At 37.3% G+C, this 20,988-nt stretch overlaps 1 protein-coding gene across 5 annotated transcripts in view; it reads left to right on the top strand.

The window, feature by feature from the left end:
- The window catches only part of bbs9 (Bardet-Biedl syndrome 9), a 194,973-nt gene that overhangs the window by 17,484 nt on the left and 156,501 nt on the right, over positions 1-20,988 (top strand). For all 5 annotated transcript variants that reach the window (XM_030158122.1, XM_030158119.1, XM_030158123.1 and 2 more), the window contains 7 exons: positions 8,139-8,223; positions 9,739-9,922; positions 11,828-11,957; positions 18,563-18,744; positions 20,438-20,514; positions 20,603-20,656; positions 20,763-20,865. In XM_030158122.1, the coding sequence (XP_030013982.1) occupies positions 8,139-8,223; positions 9,739-9,922; positions 11,828-11,957; positions 18,563-18,744; positions 20,438-20,514; positions 20,603-20,656; positions 20,763-20,865 (815 nt within the window). The remainder of the gene's footprint in view (positions 1-8,138; positions 8,224-9,738; positions 9,923-11,827; positions 11,958-18,562; positions 18,745-20,437; positions 20,515-20,602; positions 20,657-20,762; positions 20,866-20,988) is intronic.

Raw genomic sequence — 20,988 nt, forward strand, 5'->3', positions numbered from 1 at the left:
TAATCAAGCTAATGTTATGTAGCAACTGATACTGTCAACTGAAATAATTTGATGCAAACAGTCTGTTGGTATCAAATGATTTCATATAGATTTAATGCACAAACCCCATTTACAGAAAAGCTGGATTGTTGAATTTTTGCCCTTTTTCTAAGCTTTCGTACAAAGACATCTAATTATCACATTTTGCAGAACAGATGTTGTGTCTCAACAACAGTGGATTCGATTGTACGTATGTTGTTGTAGTATATGAAAGGGCAAAAAAATGCAAACTGAACTGAGGAAACTTGTGTATGTAAAATGCATTAGCATTAACGCCACATTCATCAAATACAGGAGGCACTCTGTGCAGCTTTTTACCGGGGTACTCCACCCAAAGGAACAGGAGACAATGCAGGGCACGTATTGGAGCTCACACAGAGCTTGATTTACGAAGCAGCACAAATTAACATGAAGCTGAAATCCAGAGAAAGCAGAGATGGTGGTGGATAATTATATTAATATTAACATCAGTAAATTTATTGCATGGGACAGGACGGGAGCATACATGTCAATACTACTGTGTACAGTGAGGTAAAAGCAGGAAGGGGAAAGATATCTGAAAAAGATGATGGCATAGTGAATGATGTGAAGGAGATGCACAGAGAAGTCACATTTGGTAGATACATGTACAATGTATGTACTGTACATATATTTAAAAGGCTATTTTGTGTAATATTGTACAGGGGAAACAGTACGTGCTTGCTGTATGGCTGACAAGACTGGAAAACACATGGAGGGTGAATAAAGCCCTTTATTCAACTTCTTACTTGTGTTCTTGCAGCACTAGGTAATCTTAGATGTCCATAAGAAGCAGGAACAACATTGGTGAAAATCTGCACAGAGGATGTGCTCTGAAACAGCATTTTTTGGCATTACAAATAAATGAACACAAATGGAAAAGTCAAATGGAAGTCTTCTGCATTTTGTTCACTGGGGTTGGCCAATCAGTAACGGATGAACAGCCTTACTACGTTTCTGTTTGCCCTGTCACAACTATTTATGGTAGAAAGATGAATCATACCTCATTTTGCAGGGAATAATGAGCACTTTTAGATGTGTGATTGAAAAAAAATGTTTTAACCTAATTTTCTGGCTTGAAAATAATAAAAACCCCTCGCTAACAGATGGACAGAAAATTACGGTGACATCTGTTTTTGACCACTTTATAAAACCTGCCTTAAATTGCTGTTCCAATTTTCATAAAACTTTAAAATCTTTACTGTTGGTCCTCTAGGGCATCTATTTTGCAAAACAGTAATCAGTTTGTCTTTTTTCAATATATAAGGATATAAAATAGCAAGACTTTTGCAAAGTGTTTCGGTAACAGATGGACACAGCCATCCTGGTAACGGATGGACAATGGAGAATAATTTCAAGTTTCAATTGTTTATTCAGCATATTTATTAGTGTATACATTGCATATATAATATCTACAAAGTCAAATACCTTAATAAATTAATTTAATACATTTGAACATATATTTACCTCAGTTTATTAGATATTTCTAACCACTGTAAAAAGAGTAGTAAAAGTTTTTTAAATTGACCTTACAACTTACCATAAGTATAATATAGATCCAACAGAGGAGGATCAAAGTTATGCTTTGAATTGCACTGAATGATGGTTGTTAGCAGCCTCTTTTCCATTGGCAAATTTTCTAGCCATGTCAATTGCAAGGTCTGTTGGGACATGTTGTTTCATTCCAAGTAATACCACTCTTGGCACTGAACTGATGACCACAAACCTTATTATGTCATACTGCTCCAATCAATTAAACACTCTACTCCCCAGATTTTGTTGTCTGAATGGGATAGAGCAAGATGTATCCACACACATGCATTTACACACGAGAAGTACCTTGCTTTAATGCAAGCACATGTATACTCCCATTTCAGTTTGTCTTTTATCTCTCCTGCCAGTAACAAGAAATTCTACACATTAAGGTGCTGTGGAATCATTGACCTCATTACTCTTTCTGGACTCATGCATGACCCACCCCGACATGTGTGCACATACAGTAAAAATTTCAAAGAGAAAGACATAATTTTATTAGTATATTTGTTTAAAGTAAATGTTTTTTGCTTTGGGATGAAAAAACTCTTTTAGCATTTCTGTTTGAGTAGTCGTGAAAGAAAAATCTCATTTCATTGCCACATTCTAGCAGACATTCCCACTGCCAGTGTTGTGATATTGTGATGGTCATGTTTTGTGAAAGAATGTTTAAGGTAAATATGTAACCCAGAATCATTCAGTATTACTAGTTTAATGACAGGGTTTGGTTTGCATTTGAAATTTACCCTGATGTGTCACTAATACTAATGCACATAGCACAATTTTTCATAACCAAGTCTCTCTCGACAAATTTTAGAATTCAATTTAAATTTTTTTCTACCAGATCAATAGAACAATGAAAAATATTTACTACGCTCTTAAGTCATTAAGCACAAAAAAACTTCCAAAAAAACTGCTACAAAAAAGTGTGCAGATTAATATATATATTTTTTCCACATAGATCTTTTTAAACAACTTCAACCCAGCTCAAAATCATTATTTTCCAACAAATGTTGGGTAGCTAGGGGATTTCTTTTTAAAAATCAGTCTTGTAAGATCAATTAATCAACCAAGTTTTATTTATATAGTGCCGAATCATAACAAATGTTATCTCATGACACTTTACATAACGAGTTGGTCGAAACCAGACTCTCAAGGCAAGGCAAGGCAGATTTATTTGTATAGCACAATTCATACACAGGGCAATTCACAGTGCTTTACAAAAATGGAAAAGAGACAGATTAAAAACACACAATTACAATTAAAACATTAAAGCTGCAAGCAACATTGGGCGGGACCTCGCACCGGACGTTCCGCCTCCTGTGCGTTCCGCCTCCCGTGACCGTCGACACCTCAGCTAGACTGACACCTCTCCGTCCCGATATGAGCTCCCACCGTTTTGTGTCCATCATCCTTACATCCCTACAGAACACCAGCGACCCTCTGCTGAAAGCACTATCACTTTTTAATGAGGCGTTTATTTTGGAAAAACCCTACTGTGTGTATGTGTGTGTGAGAGAGACCGAATCAGTCTGAATGAATTGAAATTATACAAATAGTTGAGCATAAAATTCATGATTTACCAAATTTAAGGCTTTTATTTTGAAAAACCCTATTGTGTGTGCATGTGTGTGTGTCTGCGAGAATAATTTTTAATGAATTAAAACTGAAGAAACACTGCAGCGTTTGACATAAAATGGAGAAGTTATTTAATACTCAATATGTATTATTTTAGAAAAGGCTTTTATTTTGAAAAAATGTACTCCTTGTACTCTGTAATGTGTGCAAAATGTCAAATATCCACAATAAAATGCAGCAAAACCTGTTTTAAAATGAACGGAAAAAAAAAAAAAAAAATTCTTGGAATTTGAACCAGGGTCCTCCTGTTCATGAGGCAGCAGCTCTAACCACTGCACTACACACAGGCACTTACAAACTTGCACCAGCAAGACTTTCATAGGGATTTTATTCAATGAGGTCAGTTAAAAACAAGTACTCTTCAAAAAATTGCGATTATTCCATAATCGTAGGTCGTATCTCAAAAATTCTTTCAGTTTTGGATTCTGCAGACTTGTGGGAATTGAATGAGGTATAACTTTTGTGAAAAACATCAGAAATGAATAAGCAGTAATTGCAGAAACGTAGAGTAACTTTGAAAGGCAGATTGCCAACTTAATGTTGGAGTTAGCTCATGAGTGTCAGTGTATGATTTGTCGGGCTCAATCAGACCAACATTTTTGCATTTGCTTCATGTTTGTGTGACATTCCTACTGGCCGCTAGGGGAGTTTTTGTCTATTTTTTTAGTACATAGGTGGCACTACAGCATCCATTTTTGCACCCAAGGGGTTAATTTTGATATTGAATGAAAGTGTTCACCAGCCATGACATACATGGCAAATTTGGTGAGTTTTGGAGCATGTTAAGGGGGTCAAATGGCAGTCTAAAGTGGAAAAAGTATGAAAATAAACAAATTGTTATAAATCAATAACCGTACATCGTATCTCAAAACTTTTTGCATGTGAGAGTTGTGGTGAGTCCCGTGAACGGATAGATCACATGTGGGGAAAAACTCCAAAGTGAAAAATGAGTTCCAAACATCACAACTTTGCAGGCTTCTAAAAAAAAACACTAAGACAGTTATGGAAGAAGTGCGAGACCACTTTTTTGAGGAGGATTCACTCTATCTTTCGGTGCTATTTAGAAGTCAATACGACATACGGTGTCATATGAGTTAGTTTTAAAAATTTTATTTTGAAAGGCATATTGCGAACTTCCTGTTGGAGTTAGGTCATAATAGTTAGTGTATCATTTGTAGTGCTTCATCCAACAAACATTTTGGCTCTGGTTCCATGTCTCTACGACATTCCTACTGGCCACTAGGGCTGTTAAGGTTTTTTTCACATAGGTGGCGCTAGAAAGCACATTTTGACACCTAAGGGGTTCATTTTTACATTTTATCAAATTTTTCGCCAGGCCTGACATGTGTGCCAAGTTTGGTGAGTTTTAGAGCATGTTTAGGGGGTCAAATTCCAGTTTAAAGCATCACGGAAAAATAATAATAATATCAAAACGAACGAAAAACAATAGGGCCTTGCTTGCAGGCAAAGCCTCTCACTGTGTGAGAGGTCCTTACCTTTCGGCTCGGTCCCTAATAAATAATAATCAATTAAAACAAAGTAAAAGAGAAGAGTGCAGATAGAACCCTTTCAGTTGTTCTATGCACAGTTGAACAGAGCCATTTTCAGCCTGGATTTAAACATTGTCACAGTAGAGGCCTGTCTCACATCATCAGGAAGACTGTTCCACAGTTTAGCTGCACAGAACTGAAACGCAGCTTCATCGTGTTTTGTCCTGACTCTGGGCTCCAGCAGAAGACCAGTCCCTGAGGTTCTCAGGGTCTGAAATGGTTCATATGGGACCAACATGTTACAGATATACTTTGGTGCTAGACCATGGAGAGATTTATAAAAGAGCAGAGCTGTTTTAAAGTCTATTCTCTGAGCCACAGGAAGCCAGTGCAGAGATCTGAGCGCAGGACTAATATGGTCATACTTCCTGGTTCTAGTCAGGACTCGAGCAGCAGCGTTCTGGATGTACTGCAGCTGTCTTACAGCTCTTTAAGAGAGTCCAGTGAGAAGGCTGTTACCTGCTAGAGATAAATGCGTGGATAAGTCTCTCTAAGTGTGGTTTAGACAGTAAACCTTTGATTCTGGCAATGTTTTTGAGATGGTAAAAGGCTGATGTAATTGATTTAATGTGGCTGTTAAAGTTTAAGTCTGAGTCCATTGTTACCCCTAGATTTCTAACCTGGTTTTTAGCTTTTAGAGTAACAGATTCCAGATGACTGATGACACTTTCTCTGGGTTTTTGTGGGCCAAAGACAATGACTTCAGTCTTGTCTGAATTTAGCTGGAGAAAGTTGTTTTGCATCCACACAGTGATCTGTTGGAGGCAGTCACAGAGTGAGTCCACAGGCCCATGTTCACCTGCTGTCAGCGAGGTGTAAATCTGAGTGTCGTCTGCATAGTTATGGCAGGACACGTTATTACTGTGTATTAACTGGCCCAGGGGCAACATGTAAAGGTTGAACAAGATCTCAAGCCAATTTACAGAAACCCAACAGAATCCTCTAGGAGCAAACACTTGTGACTGGTGACGGTGAGGAGAAAAAACGTCCTTTTAACAGGCAGAAACCTCGAGCAGACCCTTACTCCTGGAGGATGGCCATCTGCTTTGACCAGTTGGGATTAAAGAGAGAGGGTAAAGGAAGAGAAAAAAGAGTGAGAGAGAGTGAGAGACTGGGGGAGAGGGGAGAAGGGGGGGGAGTAGGGGGAGACACATGGATGCAATTGATGCACAGCAAACTGAACTTGGACTGTCAAAACGTGGATTAGCAAGTACTAGTAAGATTAGCCAAAATGTTGACTTTGATGCATTATTAGTTTTTGTGTGTCATCAGATTTAAATTTACTACCCTCCTGAGTCTTTAAGGACAAAAATGTCCACTTCCAAACACTGGTATAAAAATAATATAGATTAATATTGCTTTCTACTTTTTTGGGTTAAATCTTTTGATCAACTTCAACTTCAGTCCTGATCCCAATTCAGATATTGTTAGATATTATTAATATATTGAAAATCAACCATTGAATAATTATCAGGATTTTAAGTTTGATTATATGATGCTAATATTTTGTATGTCATAACACCAAAAATGAATTATTTTCCCCATAACAAATGTTGGGGGGGGCGTTTTTTTTTTTTTTTTTAATCAGTCTTGGATATGTCAAAGATTAGCCAAAATATTGACTTTGGTGCATTATTAGTTTTTGTGTAGTGTGATATTAAAAAAATTAGATTTTAAACTTTCTTAAGTCATTTGAGGACAAAAATGTCCTGTTAAGTCCTGTTAAAACCACATTTTTTAATGTCAAAGACACTAAAAATATGATCATGCATTCAGTAATGTTACAGTTTCATTTTTGAGAAAAATAGTGAAATGTGTCATTTTTACTGTTAACCACTACAATAAGACATCTCCCCTTTAAAGGCCTATGCATAAAATGCTTGTTATTTCATTAGTTTTTGTGCTTGTGTTATTGAGCTTAGTAGGCCTTTAACAAAATGTGTGTGTGCTTGCTGTTTCATGTGTCTGAATTAGACTGACTGACTGTAGCTTGATCTTATTGTAAAACTTTTAATGTCTGGCAAAGTTACTTTAGTAAACTGTCATAGACAGCCATGTGGGCACTCTTTCAAGTAAGTAAAAACATGACCCCCCTTGTTTTACTGTGCTTCATCGAGGTCACTGTGGAGAAAACAAAAACAGTTTGTGACTTTATGCATGTAGCTAGTGTCTTGTCAACTGTTTGGAGCTTGGCTGTCTGGTCATTTCATTCCTGTGACAACCAAGGAGCTAGATGAAGAGGCAATTCTTTGTGGCACAGGTTCAGAATGAAATCATGTAGTCTCCCAGTGAGATACAGGAAAGTGAAGCATTCACATCCTTGGAAGGAGAGTGTGATGTGGACTCTGTGGTGGCTTCCTCTTCTGCCCTTTCCACTGATAGTGGAGAGGACACAAAGGATGCTCAAGTAGTAAAGCAGTCACCCGTCACTTATAAAGTCCATGCATCTGTTTTTTCTAACAAAACTCTCAATAACATTCATATGTAGTTGTCCTTTTTGCAATTGATTCAGAAATCCATTGTAATTAGAGACAGAGAGATGCCAAATAAGAAAGAAGCCTTTTTTGTACAGTTGTGTGCCTTGAATAGGTTTTTATTCATTTGAGTCAAAAACAGTTCTGTCCACACAGGCTGTAGACACTGGGATTGTTAGGATTAGGCATGTAAGTGCCAAAAGTTCTGTTATACCGTCTGCAGCTCCAGTCCTCCTCAGAAAAAGCAGCAGATTAATTCACACTTACTGTGAAAGTCATACATGACTTTAAATTCATCTTTTCTTGTTTGTTCAGTTGTTGTTTTTTCAGTTTGTTCAGGTCAAACTGTGCACTATACCTCCCATCTAAGTGTGGAGCGCTGCCTTTGGAAAGTTCTGTTTGAATTTTTCAAAGTACTTGGAATCCAACAATCCAACAAACATCAGTCTTCTGTGATTTTCAAATCTTTTCCTAATTTGTGCAAGTATGTTCTTAATCACAGCCATTTGAAACTGTAGTGAGTGTGCGTGTTGGGCTTTCTGCATGGTGTGCTGTCCCACTGCCTTTGAACAGACTATACCGGATATCTAAGGTCTTGCTTTGTAGAATCCCAAAAATAATAACAGAAACTGAAAAACTTTACACAGTGTACAGTTTCCTGGTCACACTCTTCACCATGGTCAAGTATGTGCTAGAAAAGCTCAACCAGTGCAATCCTTTTGTCCTGAACAATGCAAACTAGCCTTGTTAGTCTAGTAGTCTACTAGTCTTGCTTTGTCTTGTTTCACATTAAAAAAAAAAAGAAAAAGTCAACCATTGCTGTGAGACCATACTGATAAATTACAGCATGTTTGTGTAAGTTGTGGTTTGTCTGACTCTGTCTCAGGTATGAGACTCTGGCTGTAGCCACAGAGGCAGAGACCAGACCAGGCCCTGACCTGCCCCTGAGGACTGGAGGCAAAAGATTAACGGTGAGTGGGACCCAAATTAAACCAAAACTCTTCTAAAATTCTCCTCCTCTTCCTTCTCCTTCTTTGTCTTCTTCTGATTAATATTTTACAGACAACACTGCACTTATGTGTTGCACAAGAACTGCATATTGAAAATTCTATTAAAAAAATGGCTTGGATAAAACACTAGGGGGCAATGTTCTACAGTTTTTCTTGATTAGGTCATTATTGACATTTTGTATTTACATCTAGCTCTACATTCAATAAATACATGTTGACCACAATCAGCCAGTTAGTGGTATTCAGTTCAATTCCATTTTATTGGAAGAGCCCAATATCGCAACAAGGTTGCCTCACAGGGCTTTACAGAATTTGTTGAATATGAAAATAAGCAACAGTCAAATAAACAATCAGTGAAGCAAATGGATTAATGTCGAGGGCATCTCCCATCCTTAGACCCTCCTTCTCGGCAAGGAAAAACTCCAAAAAACCCAGTGGGAAAAGAGAAACCTCGGGGAAAACCACAGTGAAGGAGAGATCCGCTCCCATGGACCGACAGGCTGTAGATGAAACCAGGACTGATGGACATTCATTTGCTCATGTATTGTGGGATGCCCTGGTTTTTTAACTGGAGGGGTCTGGTATACAACATACCAGTCATGAGTCTTAGCTCACACTTAAGTCTGCTGTTGGACTAATGTGTCCCACCCTATTTTCACAATAAACTGGAAATGATTTACTCTTCTCATATTATTGGTGTTTACTTAAAATCAAACTTACTGCAGTCTGACATCTGAAGTGGTGGGTTTTTGAGTTACTTGCATTACCTCCTCATTAACACTTTTACTGTTGATGGAATCAAACCAAAGTTTTTATGGATTCTAACATTGTGTTTTGTGCTGATGCTTCGGCAAAATTAAACTGGGGTTACTGCACATTAGGGTTGAGAAGTTGGACCAACGGTAATTTACTATGTGAAGTCCCAATTTCTTTAGTCATTCTGTCTTCAGCAGTTTCAAGTCACACATATTATATACTGTAGGTCTCTCAGCAGACTGGGTGCTGGCTCAAAAAAGCTAATTTTTTTGGGTCCCGTAGTCTTACATTGAACTTTTCACTAAAATACTAAGCAAATATTTTTTTCCAGGAGTCATTCATTTATTACAAAAGTAAATAAAAAGCTTTTATTTTTTTGCACGTTTTTTCAAGGGGCTCAAATTCAACAAGGGGCTGTTGTTGCATATCTTTTTTTCTTTATTTCTCTTTGTATTTTGTCATTTATCCCTCTGTGAAAAATAGACATCAAATACCCAGAATATGTAAAGAATTAGACATAACTGTGACATTTACTGCTCCTTCCTCAACTGATATCTCAAAATCACTGAATTTTTAATGGATAACACTTAACTACTGGGTAAAAGATGTGTCCTACTTACCTGAAGACTCAACTCTGTGATTCTAACTACAGCTTCACCTGAAATGAATCTTTCACAAATATTTTAACTAACATGTATGTCTATTTGTTTTCTTTTTAAGGCTGACTGGATATTAGTCCTAGGAGAACAGGCACTAGATATCTCTATTTCCTCCTTCTCCCACTCCTCCTCCTCTATTTTTGTTCTGGGTGAGAGAAACCTGTACTGTGTCCGTGACAACGGCCAAATACGCTTCATGAGGAAGCTGGAGTTTAATCCCAGCTGTTTCCTGCCCTACTGCTCAGGTAAACAAGAGCTGTTGAATAGTCGCTATTGCATTTTCACAGTGATCATAGATAGACCAAATTAGTATAGGGCAATGAAATGATAATAATAATCATGATGCTCATTTTATACACTACCTGTACAAAAGAAAGTACTGCACACAATATTTCACTGGGCTATCTTTGGCTTTGATTACAGGATGCATTCACCATGGCATTTATTTCTGTCACAACATTAATTTACGTCCAGACTTACCTTGCTAAGATCTTGTATTGACGGGACAGTTGGATTGCTGTGTAAAGTCTTCTCCAGTAAATCCCAAAGATTCTCAAAGTGGTTTAAGGCAGGGGAGGAAAACATACGGCTAAAAATGTCTCGCCAAATGGTTCAATCTGGCCTGTGGGACGAATTTGTGAAATGCAAAAACTGCACTGAGACATTAACAGTCAAGGGTGTGAAAATCATATTAGTTCAATGGCCACATACAGCACATTTCGATCTCAAGTGGGTTGGACTGTGGGGAAATACCATAATAATATTAATAACCTACAAATAATGACAAGTCCAAATTTACTTTACTAATTTAATTTACTGTAAAAAAGTAAAACTACATAAAGATGTTTACATTTAAAATTATACTGTGATGTTAAACGCTGTCTGGCCAAAAAAAGTCCTTCACCTGGTTTTAACTAACCAAACAGATGAGAGCCTTCCATTGGCTAATTACTGCAGTGATTAAAATGTTTCAGTGAGTGATGCAGCATATAATATTGTGATAATTTACTCGGAGATTATTATAGTATATTTGGATGGAAATAATTATGATTATTCACATAGAATTTTTCACACACAGTCTCGTGGTCAAGTTTTGCTTAACTTTACTTCAGAATATTCTGATGTTGAAAAAAGGTTTTTAAAATTGGCTGTGGCTCAGTTCGTAGAGTGGGTTGTCACTAACTGGAAGGTTGGTAGTTCAATTACTGACCCCCTGTCCAGATGTCAGTGTCCTTGAGCAAGACACTGAACCCCAAGGGGCTCCCTGACTGTTTCGCTGGTGTTCATTGATTGTGTGCATAGGTGAATGTGACATAGTGTAAAGGACTTTGAGTACCCTAAAGGTAGAAAGATGCTATATGAGTGCAAATCTGTTTACTATTTGTTTTGAATTTTCTACTGTGTTCTGAAAACAAAGAAAACTTTTAAACCACTTCAGTTTGTATTTAAACCAAAAGTACAATTTGGCATTAAATACAAGTTAGCAAGGTTAAACTTCAAAGAAATAGAAATTTGTCATTTATTATGTTAATGTTTGATATCAACTGTTATTCATGCTTAGACCAAACTGTTGTGCCATTTCCTGATTGCTGGGCTTGTAGCAGGTTGTGTTGGCTACAGATGATGGAGAATGAAGGTTAAATCTACATATTTGCATTTGCAGGCAGTAAATGATTAATTAATTTATTTTTTTTATCTCATGCTTAAGGATTAAGCTCCTTTAATACTGGAACTGGTTTTGTCCTCCTTACTCTTTTTAGTTTACGGATATACTTTGGGTCAGAGGAGGAGCTTTGGTCCGCTGAATATGTCCCATTTGTCACTGATAGTTAATCACTGTTTTAGTCTCTCTCTTGTTATTCTTTTCAAAGTGTAGAAGGACGTCCATAAACATACCTAGGAACAGCAGGAGAAGACCTTTTTTTATTCTGTCAGCAGGTTCCATTGTATTTTTTAAAGGATTTATTATTACAGCAACACAGCAATAAATTGAATTACCAAGTTCCAATACAATCTGATTAACCAAATATGTGTAGAGTTAATCAACATATTGTCACCTTCCTAAAGTAATTTTCTAAGTCCTTAATTTCCTAAGATTTCTTTTTTTTTTTTTCTTAGCTAATTTGCTGTGTCTGTATTGTCTCTTTTAGTCACAGATGGCACAACCAACCTGTTGTTATGTAACCACACCAACATGCTGCTCGTTTACCAGGATGTAACTCTGAAGTGGGCAGCCCAGCTATCATTTGTGCCGGTTGCTGTTCGTGTTGCTAGCTTTCCGTGAGTAAAACACTCAACAACACAACATCTGGTTTCACTATCATCTCTTTCAGTATTATATTTCATATTGTACGGCTGTGTCCAAAGTGATTCACTCTCACTTACTGTATATACTTAATTTCTCTTGTCTGGAAATATTTCTTATTTTTAGGCCCGAGCCGAGTAAAGCCGGCGCAGGGCCTATTGAGTCTGCAGTGGGCGCATGGGGACGAAATCGCCAGTGACGTGGTCGCCTTTCGCCACTGTCGCCACTCTCACACATATTCACATTCACGGCACTGAGACCTTTCCGACGATGTACATGACATGTGCACAAGTCACATATTTACACCTGCTCAGAATGAATGGGAGTCAATGGGACACGCCCACTCGGGGTCAGTCATGTGGGTGTAAGTGCACGACACGTGACATCTGACCCCACAGACATATGGGGGAGCTCGAGAGCTTTAACATATGGCCAAATATGTGGTTGCCATAGAAACGGCTATATTGTTCTTGCTCAGATTCTTATTATTTTTATGTATTTATTTATTTTTTTAAAATTTATTTTTCTTCTCCTGCTCTTTGAGCTCAAATTTGACCCCCTGAACATTTATGAAAACTCACCAAATTTTGCCCAAAATTCAGAAGTGCGAGAAATTGAATTTACATATAGGTTTCGTAGATTTCGTAGATGTTGGTAAAGAAATGTTGCCGCAGCGCCCCCTTGAAAAGTGGAAATGCATTACGCCAATGGGAGCACGTCCAACGTAAAGTTTGTTGTAGAGCCACGAAAATCAGTACACAGATTCATCATGAGGAGACAAACAAAAAATATTATTATGGCCACGCCCCAAAACCAACCCTTAGTCGGCCATATTGGATTGACATTTCCAAAATGCTGAGTCAGCGTTTTCGCTGACGTCGTATTTTAACTATCTCCTCCTTGGCCGTTTGGCCGAATGAGCTCAAAATCGGTGTACAGTATCTAGAGAAGTGGGGCATCAAAAGTTAGCCGAATTTTTTGGATAGGTGTCACCATTTTTGTGTGACGACGTCGCAAACTTTGCAAAGTTTCTTCGTGAATTTACCATTACAAAAATTGCTTCAGCTCAGACATACGAACACCGATTTGGCTGAAATTTGACTCAGACGTCCATCTCCCAGGCCTACACCCATTTATTAAAAGAAATTGAAATTTTGCACTATAGCGCCCCCTACAAATGTACATTTACAAAAATGAAATCAGTTCGGACATACGAGCACCAATTTGGCTCAAATTTGACTCAGACATCTGTCTCCCCGGCCTACACCTATTTGTCAAAAGAAACTGAAATTTTGCACTACAGCACCCCCTACAAAAATTTTTAATATTTTTTAATTAAAATTTCTTCAGTTCGGACATACGAACACCGATTTGGCTCAAATTTGACTCAGACGTCTATCTCTCAGTCCTACACCCATTTATCCGAAATATTTGAAATTCGGTGCCATAGCGCCCCCTACAATTTTACCTTTACGAAAATTACTTCACGTTACACATACGAATACCAATTTGGCTCAAATTTGAATCAGTGTTCAGTCTCCCAGGCCTACACCAATTTATCAAAAGAAATTGCCACTTCGCTCATTAGCGCCCCCTAATAATTTGCCTTCACGAAAATTGCATTAATTCGGACATACGAACACTGATTTAGCTCAAATTTGACTCAGTGGTACATCTCGCAAACCTACACCCATTCAATGGTAGAAATTTATTTTTAGCTGCATAGCGCCCCCTACAGATTTACTTATACAAAACTTTCTTTAGTTCGGACATACAAACAAAGATTTGCCTCAAATTTGAATCAGTTGTCGATCTCCCAGGCCTACACCCATTCATCAGAAGACATTGAAATTTGGTGCTAGAGTGCCACCTGCTGAACGATGGACATACTTCTACTGGACGTGCCCGTGGCGAGGGCCTTTAGATGCCGCTTGCGGCTTTAATTTGTATTATTTTCTGTCACACCAGCCATGTGTTAGCATCACATTAGAGCAATTTACTGATTTACATGCATTGCATTATATTGCATGATTGTTAACAGAAAATATACCTTAACAACTGATTTAATGTTATTTCTGTTTTATTACGGCTTCTAACAGTGTGTACTAGGATTGAGGGAAGCTGCCAATTTGGCACATGACAATGTCTTCAGTAGAGCTGCAGCCGATTAATCGACTAGGTGCTTGAAGTCAATGCAAAAAGTCCCGATTCGATTAATTGACTCAAATTGATTGAAGGGAGATATTCTATTGCAGTTTTCCTGAATTGAAGCTTCTTTGTGTGTCACAAGCGTCCGTGTGAAATACAACAGTGGAACCAATGTTTAACAGCAGAGAAATGAAGGAAACAGCTTTGATTCAGGAGAATTGTGGTTGAATGATTTTTTGGATCATTTGAGTCGATTAGTCGGTTGCAGCTCTAGTCTTCAGTGTCTGGATCAAAACTTTTATACAAGTTGTATACAAGTTGTGTGTTACCGATTCACACAAAAAGAAACTAATCTTGAATGTAAATTTATTCCACCATACTTTGAGGTGCAACTTGCAGACTGACAGATCTTTGATATGTTGTAAAATGGTCTAGTGCGAGGGTGTCAAACTAATTTTTGTTCAGGGGCCACGTACAGCCCAATATTATCTCGTGGATCTACAAATACACAAAAGATTTAGTAACAGACAGAATATTGTTAAAGTTGCTCTTACTTCTCTTAAGACATTGCAGGTTTTTCATATTTGTTCAGGTTATTCACATTTTTGGTAAAAGGATAGTTTTTCAATGTAAATATTTTCCTGTAATTTAAGTATTTTACACTAAAACAAAGAGAAAAAATTGCAGTTGTCATTATTTATAGGTTATTATGATAGTATTTTATTGGTCCAACCCACTTGAGATCAAATTGGTCTGTATGTGACCCCTGAGCAAAAATGATTTTGATATCCTTGATTGTTAATATTTCAGTAAAATTTTTGCATTTAATAAATTCAGCCCACGGGCCAGATTGGACCCTTTGGCCGGCTGGTTTTGGCCCGTATGTTTGACACCTGTGGTCTAGTAAGTGGATTTTAAAACACATAATGTTTTGTGTGTATAAAAACACTTAAGTGACAACTGGGGGCATTTTTTTCTAAGTTTTAATTTCACAGCAAAAATTCAGTGTAACAAAGCTAGATAAAAAATGTATGGATATCAATAGTAACTTTGACAACACTGAGGTTGAATATAGAAAGTTATACAGTCTTCTCAGCCTTTTTACACTGAGCTCGCTGCATCAAAGGGACATGTAGCAGAGGAGGATAAGGAGAGTCTCTGTATGGAGAAAAATTTGTTTTGGTGAGGTGAAAAGACCAGACCCTGACATGAGTAGCTTTTGTTAATGCTGTTTTCCTTGTGTTGACACCATTCCATAAAAATAGTGTATTACACAGCACCAAAACCAGCGGTGACTGACTGTTGATACTCACCAGCAGAGGTGTAGCAACTCCACACTGTGTCATAATATTGCAGGAAATTTGATAGACCAAGAGTGCAGGGTCTGCAACAGTCTGAAATGGGCTGAACTCAGAACTAGAATAAAACTGGAGCACAATATGTTTCTCTGAGCTCTTCTGGCTCTCAGCTACCAAATGTTAGAAAAGTCAACTAAATTAATTTAGTCCCCTGTTTCCCCCTTTTATTTTGCTGAAAAATTGAAAAATGGTTAATATAATTTTGTTTTTTTATTTATCTATTTTTTTTTTTACAAGAATTTATAAAACAAAAAAAACACTCATGTCAAAATGAAAACAAAGGTCCTACAAAGTAATGACAATTTATTTATTAAAAATACATTATTTAAATAAGTATACTATTTTCTTTTGTTCAGACAAGGTATACTGTCGAAACTGTCAAGCAGGTAGCATCTAAAAACTGTACCTTGTCTGAACAAAAGAAAATAGTGTATTTACATAAACAGAAGACAAAACGAACGTCATTAGCCATACATTATTTAAGATAAGTGTTTGCATTTGCCTGGAAATCAAATGGGGTTGCCTGGAATTTCTAGTAACTGATAAAAAAAATCTTACGAATGAAAAATATATGGTGAGTTGAGAGAGACAATCACAGTACATAAAAAACATGACAAACTCTGAAGCTGAAACTTAAACACTGTGGTACTGTTTATCTTTCAAATGTTCATTGTGGCCGGTTTAAGATGCTGCAGCTCTTTCATAATTCATAGTTTGAGTTCTTGTTTGTTCAGTATTAATTTGCAGCCTTGTAAATCCAAGCTGGACTGACTGTACATATCCTGACCAAGGAAAATAAAAGGCACTTTGTGCAGTAATCTACACCTGGCTTTTCTGCTTCAGTCCAGAATAATATACCGTACATTATATAGACTAAATGTTGTGCAAAATTAATATTTATTTGCAACACAGTATAGCCAACTATTACAAATTAATTTTTAGCAAAAAAATGTCTGTTTTGAATATCTGGGGTTGCCAGAAATTTGTGATGTTAAAATGGGGTCACAAGCCAAAAAAGGTTGGGAACCACTGTGTTAAAGTAATTTGACAAACACAAATTTAGAGTTATTGCAAGGAAAAAGCATCACAAACCAAGGAGAGGCAACTGATGGAGGAGTTTTCTGCAGTAGAGCTGGAGGTGTTGGTAGATGACTGTAACCTAAACTATGATTTGCAAAGGCATATCTTAATAACTATTGTGAACAATAAGTGACAACTACAGGAAAAGAAAGGTCTCCTCCACAGAAAGATTTCAAAGAAGATGGCACAGCACATGATGCCAAGGAGACCTGCCATCTTTACACTTTGTTGTTAAACCTGGGTGGCTGATAAATTTATTGTATATGGTGGATAGAGAATTGATTTTTATTGTCAGTTATACAAAGGAAACATTTCATACTTTTTTAATCATCTACACAGTCAGGAAAAACATTTGAAACAACTTTCACGTCAAATTTGGCAACTTTTCATACAGGTGAAAATGTGGATTTTTGTGTAATGCAGTCAATCAGCTCTGTCAAAAACTCTCTCTTCTATCGCCTAAGTTCATCCTCTGTATTGAACAACCACAGTCACAGCAGGTGCAAATGGGTTAAGACATGCTTTTTTTGGTGTTAAACAATTATGTAATTAGTAGTGAATCATTGTAGATCATGTTGTGTGACCCATTTACATTCTCCCCTCCCAAATAGGCAATTTAGCCAGGTGCAAAAGTAACTACATGACTTTCCAGTGCTAACTTTGTGTTACACCTCTTTAGTTAATCTTGACAATAGATTTTTAATGTTTGTTTTGCATCAGTGCAAATTACGATTTTCAAGGCACTACTTTTTGGTGGCTGTGTCTCTGGGGGTACAGTGGGTTGTCCACAGACTGGAAGGTTAGTCAACACCTAACCAGATGTCACTCCTTGAGCAAGAGACTGAACACCAAGTTACCCCTAGTGAATGTTTCACTCTTTGAATTTGACATGTTGTATGGTGCTTATGGTATGGGAATGCATGTCCGTTTACCATTTACTCTATACACACAATCAGTGGGTGTGTTTGGTTTATCAGCTTGTGAAATCTACTGTTACTTTTGTTGGGAAATAATCTGACAGTGCCTTCCTGCTGGCCAATCACAGCAGACAATCAAACCTCAATTTGGTAGAATTACAATGCAAAAGACAAACATGGGTGAAAAATGATGCGGTTAGTTACTTTGTTTGTGTTTGTGTGTGTATGTGTATGTATGCATGTTTAAGATGTTACAGATATGAGTCTGGATGGCTGTTTGGTTTAGTTTGAGGCTGTGTTGTTTTAAAGCACTTGATAATCATCTTGTTCAGTCCTTTGGCATGGTAATTGTTGGAAAGTAACATGCATACAAATACACATGTGTCAATGAGGTCTTTTGAGAACTTTTTATTTTGTACAATATACAGGACTTCATTGCGGCACATTGTCATACTAAACAACAGAGCAATGTTAACTTAAAGCTTTCTAGCTACTTAATAGCTTTGGTAGACTCCTTACATAGTTGCTAATACCTCCTCTGAAGGGTTCAAATATTTTAAGCTATTTTATTTATGAACATGTGTGCTTTTCTGTAGCTATTGATGGTGGGACATAGCAGTCACATCATTATGCCTCTGTAGACATGAACTCACTATGCTGCATGTGTGTTTCTATATTTGTGCGTACCAACACTACAAACTTATTTAGGGTGTGTAGAGTTCAATAACTTGGAGGGACCAAAATGCTGAGCGCACAATGTAACTCATTAAATTTTTGAGGGAAGTTCTGGGTCAGAGTTACAGTAGGATGAGTAGTCCTTATGCTTAAGGTAGTCTAAGTCTCCAGGAAATTAATTTACGTCCACACAAGTAATGGAAATAAGTCTGTTTTGTGTGTGTGTGTGTGTGTGTGTGTCTGTCTCACTGGACTGGAACTACAGCACATCTGCAAAGACTTAGAAGCCCACCCTGTTAAAACATATATAAACATTTGATATATAAAATTTGCACTATTTTTTGTTGTTAAGCATATTAAATATTTGGGTAGTAACCTTTTTCTATTCTTCTCTTTGCAAAGGGATTTGAAGGGATTGGTGGTGACTCTGAGTTCCGATGGTCACCTATTATGTTCCTACATGGGCACAGACCCGTCCTTCTTCTCCATGCCCAAAGTGGATGCCAGGGAAGCTGACTATGAGCAGGTAGATGCTGAAATGAAGAAGCTACAGAAAATCATCAGAGAAGCTTCCAGAACTCAAGGTAGGACACTGCTGGAAGTAATGAGGATCCAGTCATAAATACGGTATCAGAACTACACACAGCATGGCAGAAAGAGTCTCAAACTTGTCTTCAATTATACGAGTTAGCTGGAAGACTTGGTACCTCATCTCAATAGCTGTTATAGGGCAACTAATACTGCTATGAGCTGCATTTTGTTTACACATAGTTAGTTACATTTCTAAAATGACTATGTAATAATTTATATTGACATGGTAACAATACACTTATACACAGAAAACTATCAAATATCAAAATAAGACAATATGCTATTTTAAGATAAAAAAACAAGGTAATTGTTTCATGGTGGCAACGCGTCTCCAAAAAGTAGGGGTGGGGGCAACAAATGGCTGAATAAGAAATTAGAAGCTTTATTTGTCAGTATACATGCAACACCCATTTCTGGATGTAACCCATCTCTTGCTGAACATGCAGGAACACACAACACACTGCAGTGCCAGGCGCCTGGAGAGCAAATTGAGGGTTAAGTGCTTTGCTCAAGGGTACATCAGCCAACAATTTCTCTGCTGGTCCAGGCAATTGAACTGGCAACCATTCAGTCACAGGCCAATTCTCCAACCTTCGTCTTGCAAATAATTAGGTGAATTATTAATGTGGCAACAGGTCATACAACATGCACAACATAATCAAAAGATTCCAAGAATCAGGAGGAATTTCTTTGTGTAAGGAATGAGTCTAGAGCTTTCATACTGTTTTGTTTGTCAGATAGAATAAATACAGCCTCATTCTGTTAATTATACACCACAGAAATTCTTACCAAACAGTGAATGACAGTTATCACGTCATTAGTCTGTAAAATTAACACTTCACAAATTTAGGATCAGGTCACAGTTTCACTTGTGATAAAGAACAGTTTCTCTTCCTCCAAGTTTTTGGGCATTTTTTCACCAAGCAAGGTGAGCTGATTAATGTTGTGGAATGTAAAAGATAATAGTGTAAAATAATTGTACTACTCCAGAACAGAAGTTAAGATTACAAAACAATAAGATGCAGATATGTGCTTGTTTAGGCAAAGAGGGCCAAACTTATGATCTGATTAAATCAGTGTATTTGTGTTGTTAAAGAAATCTGAATGCTTCCCCCACAGAGAAGGTCTTCAATCAAGGTTGTAGCTTAAGTCTAACTTTATAGAAATTAACATGCTATTCAGTTTAAAAATCGTGTTCCTCCTTGCCTCCCCTTGTAGATACAGAGGTGAAGGTGAAGTCTTTATTATACCGATGACCTTCCTCCTCTGTTTTACTGAGCAAAGACTGAGAAAACAGATGCTAAAAATCAAATAAATGATTTGTCAAAAATGCCCCAGATATCAGGGGAAAATACCAGTCCACCACAAATAATTATTTCAGTGAATAAAGTATGACTTATACTGAGCATACCGTAACATTAACAGCATCAGGGACTGGTATTAGTTATTATTATTATTGTTATTATTATTATTTTTTTTTTTAGTAGTAGTAGTAGTAGTAGTAGTAGTGGTGGTGGTGGTGGTGGTGGTGTTATTGTTGGGTAATAATGCTTTGGCAATGTGCAATAAGCACATAAATATACAGTTAGGGGCTGTATGTGTGAATGTGTGAAATATTCACTGATGAATAGTACATAGCACTGGTAAAACTAACATTTGAATAAAAGTACTCACGTGTTCTTGCAGACATCCTGCCTAAAGCTGAGACTGAGGAGGACTTGACTGTTACAGTTTCTGTGTCCTCCAACATGGACAGCCCATCGGTAAACAAATCATATTCAAACATATCTTCAAATGAAATTACTCAATAATTCATGTAATAATGATCCATATTTTATTGTCTGTCTACAGCAAGCTCTGATTCAGGATATCAATGGTCTCCAAGTTCCCTCAGTAACTGTGAAGGTAAGCTTTGGTCAAATGTTGAATGTCTTTTCATATCTTACTTTTTGATTTCTTTCTCTTCCTCTTGTCTCATGCCTATTCTCTAATCTCCTTATCTATCTCTTAGGTGAAGGTGAAAGCCAGTTGTGTCTTGCAGTCCTCTAAGCTGACTGTGGGGGTCCAGTCTCCTCTTGCCGTTACACAAGACCAATTTGTCCTGGAACCCATGGGTAAGTCTGTGATTCCAGTTCTCAGATTTGCTTAATTCAACTTAGAAATTAAATACATTTTATAATTTACCTGTTGGAAATAGTCCATTATTTATGCACCTCATTTAATTTGCTCATATTTAG

The sequence above is a fragment of the Sphaeramia orbicularis genome, chromosome 16 (assembly GCF_902148855.1).
Source record: "Sphaeramia orbicularis chromosome 16, fSphaOr1.1, whole genome shotgun sequence".
Classification (NCBI taxonomy): Eukaryota; Metazoa; Chordata; class Actinopteri; order Kurtiformes; family Apogonidae; genus Sphaeramia; species Sphaeramia orbicularis.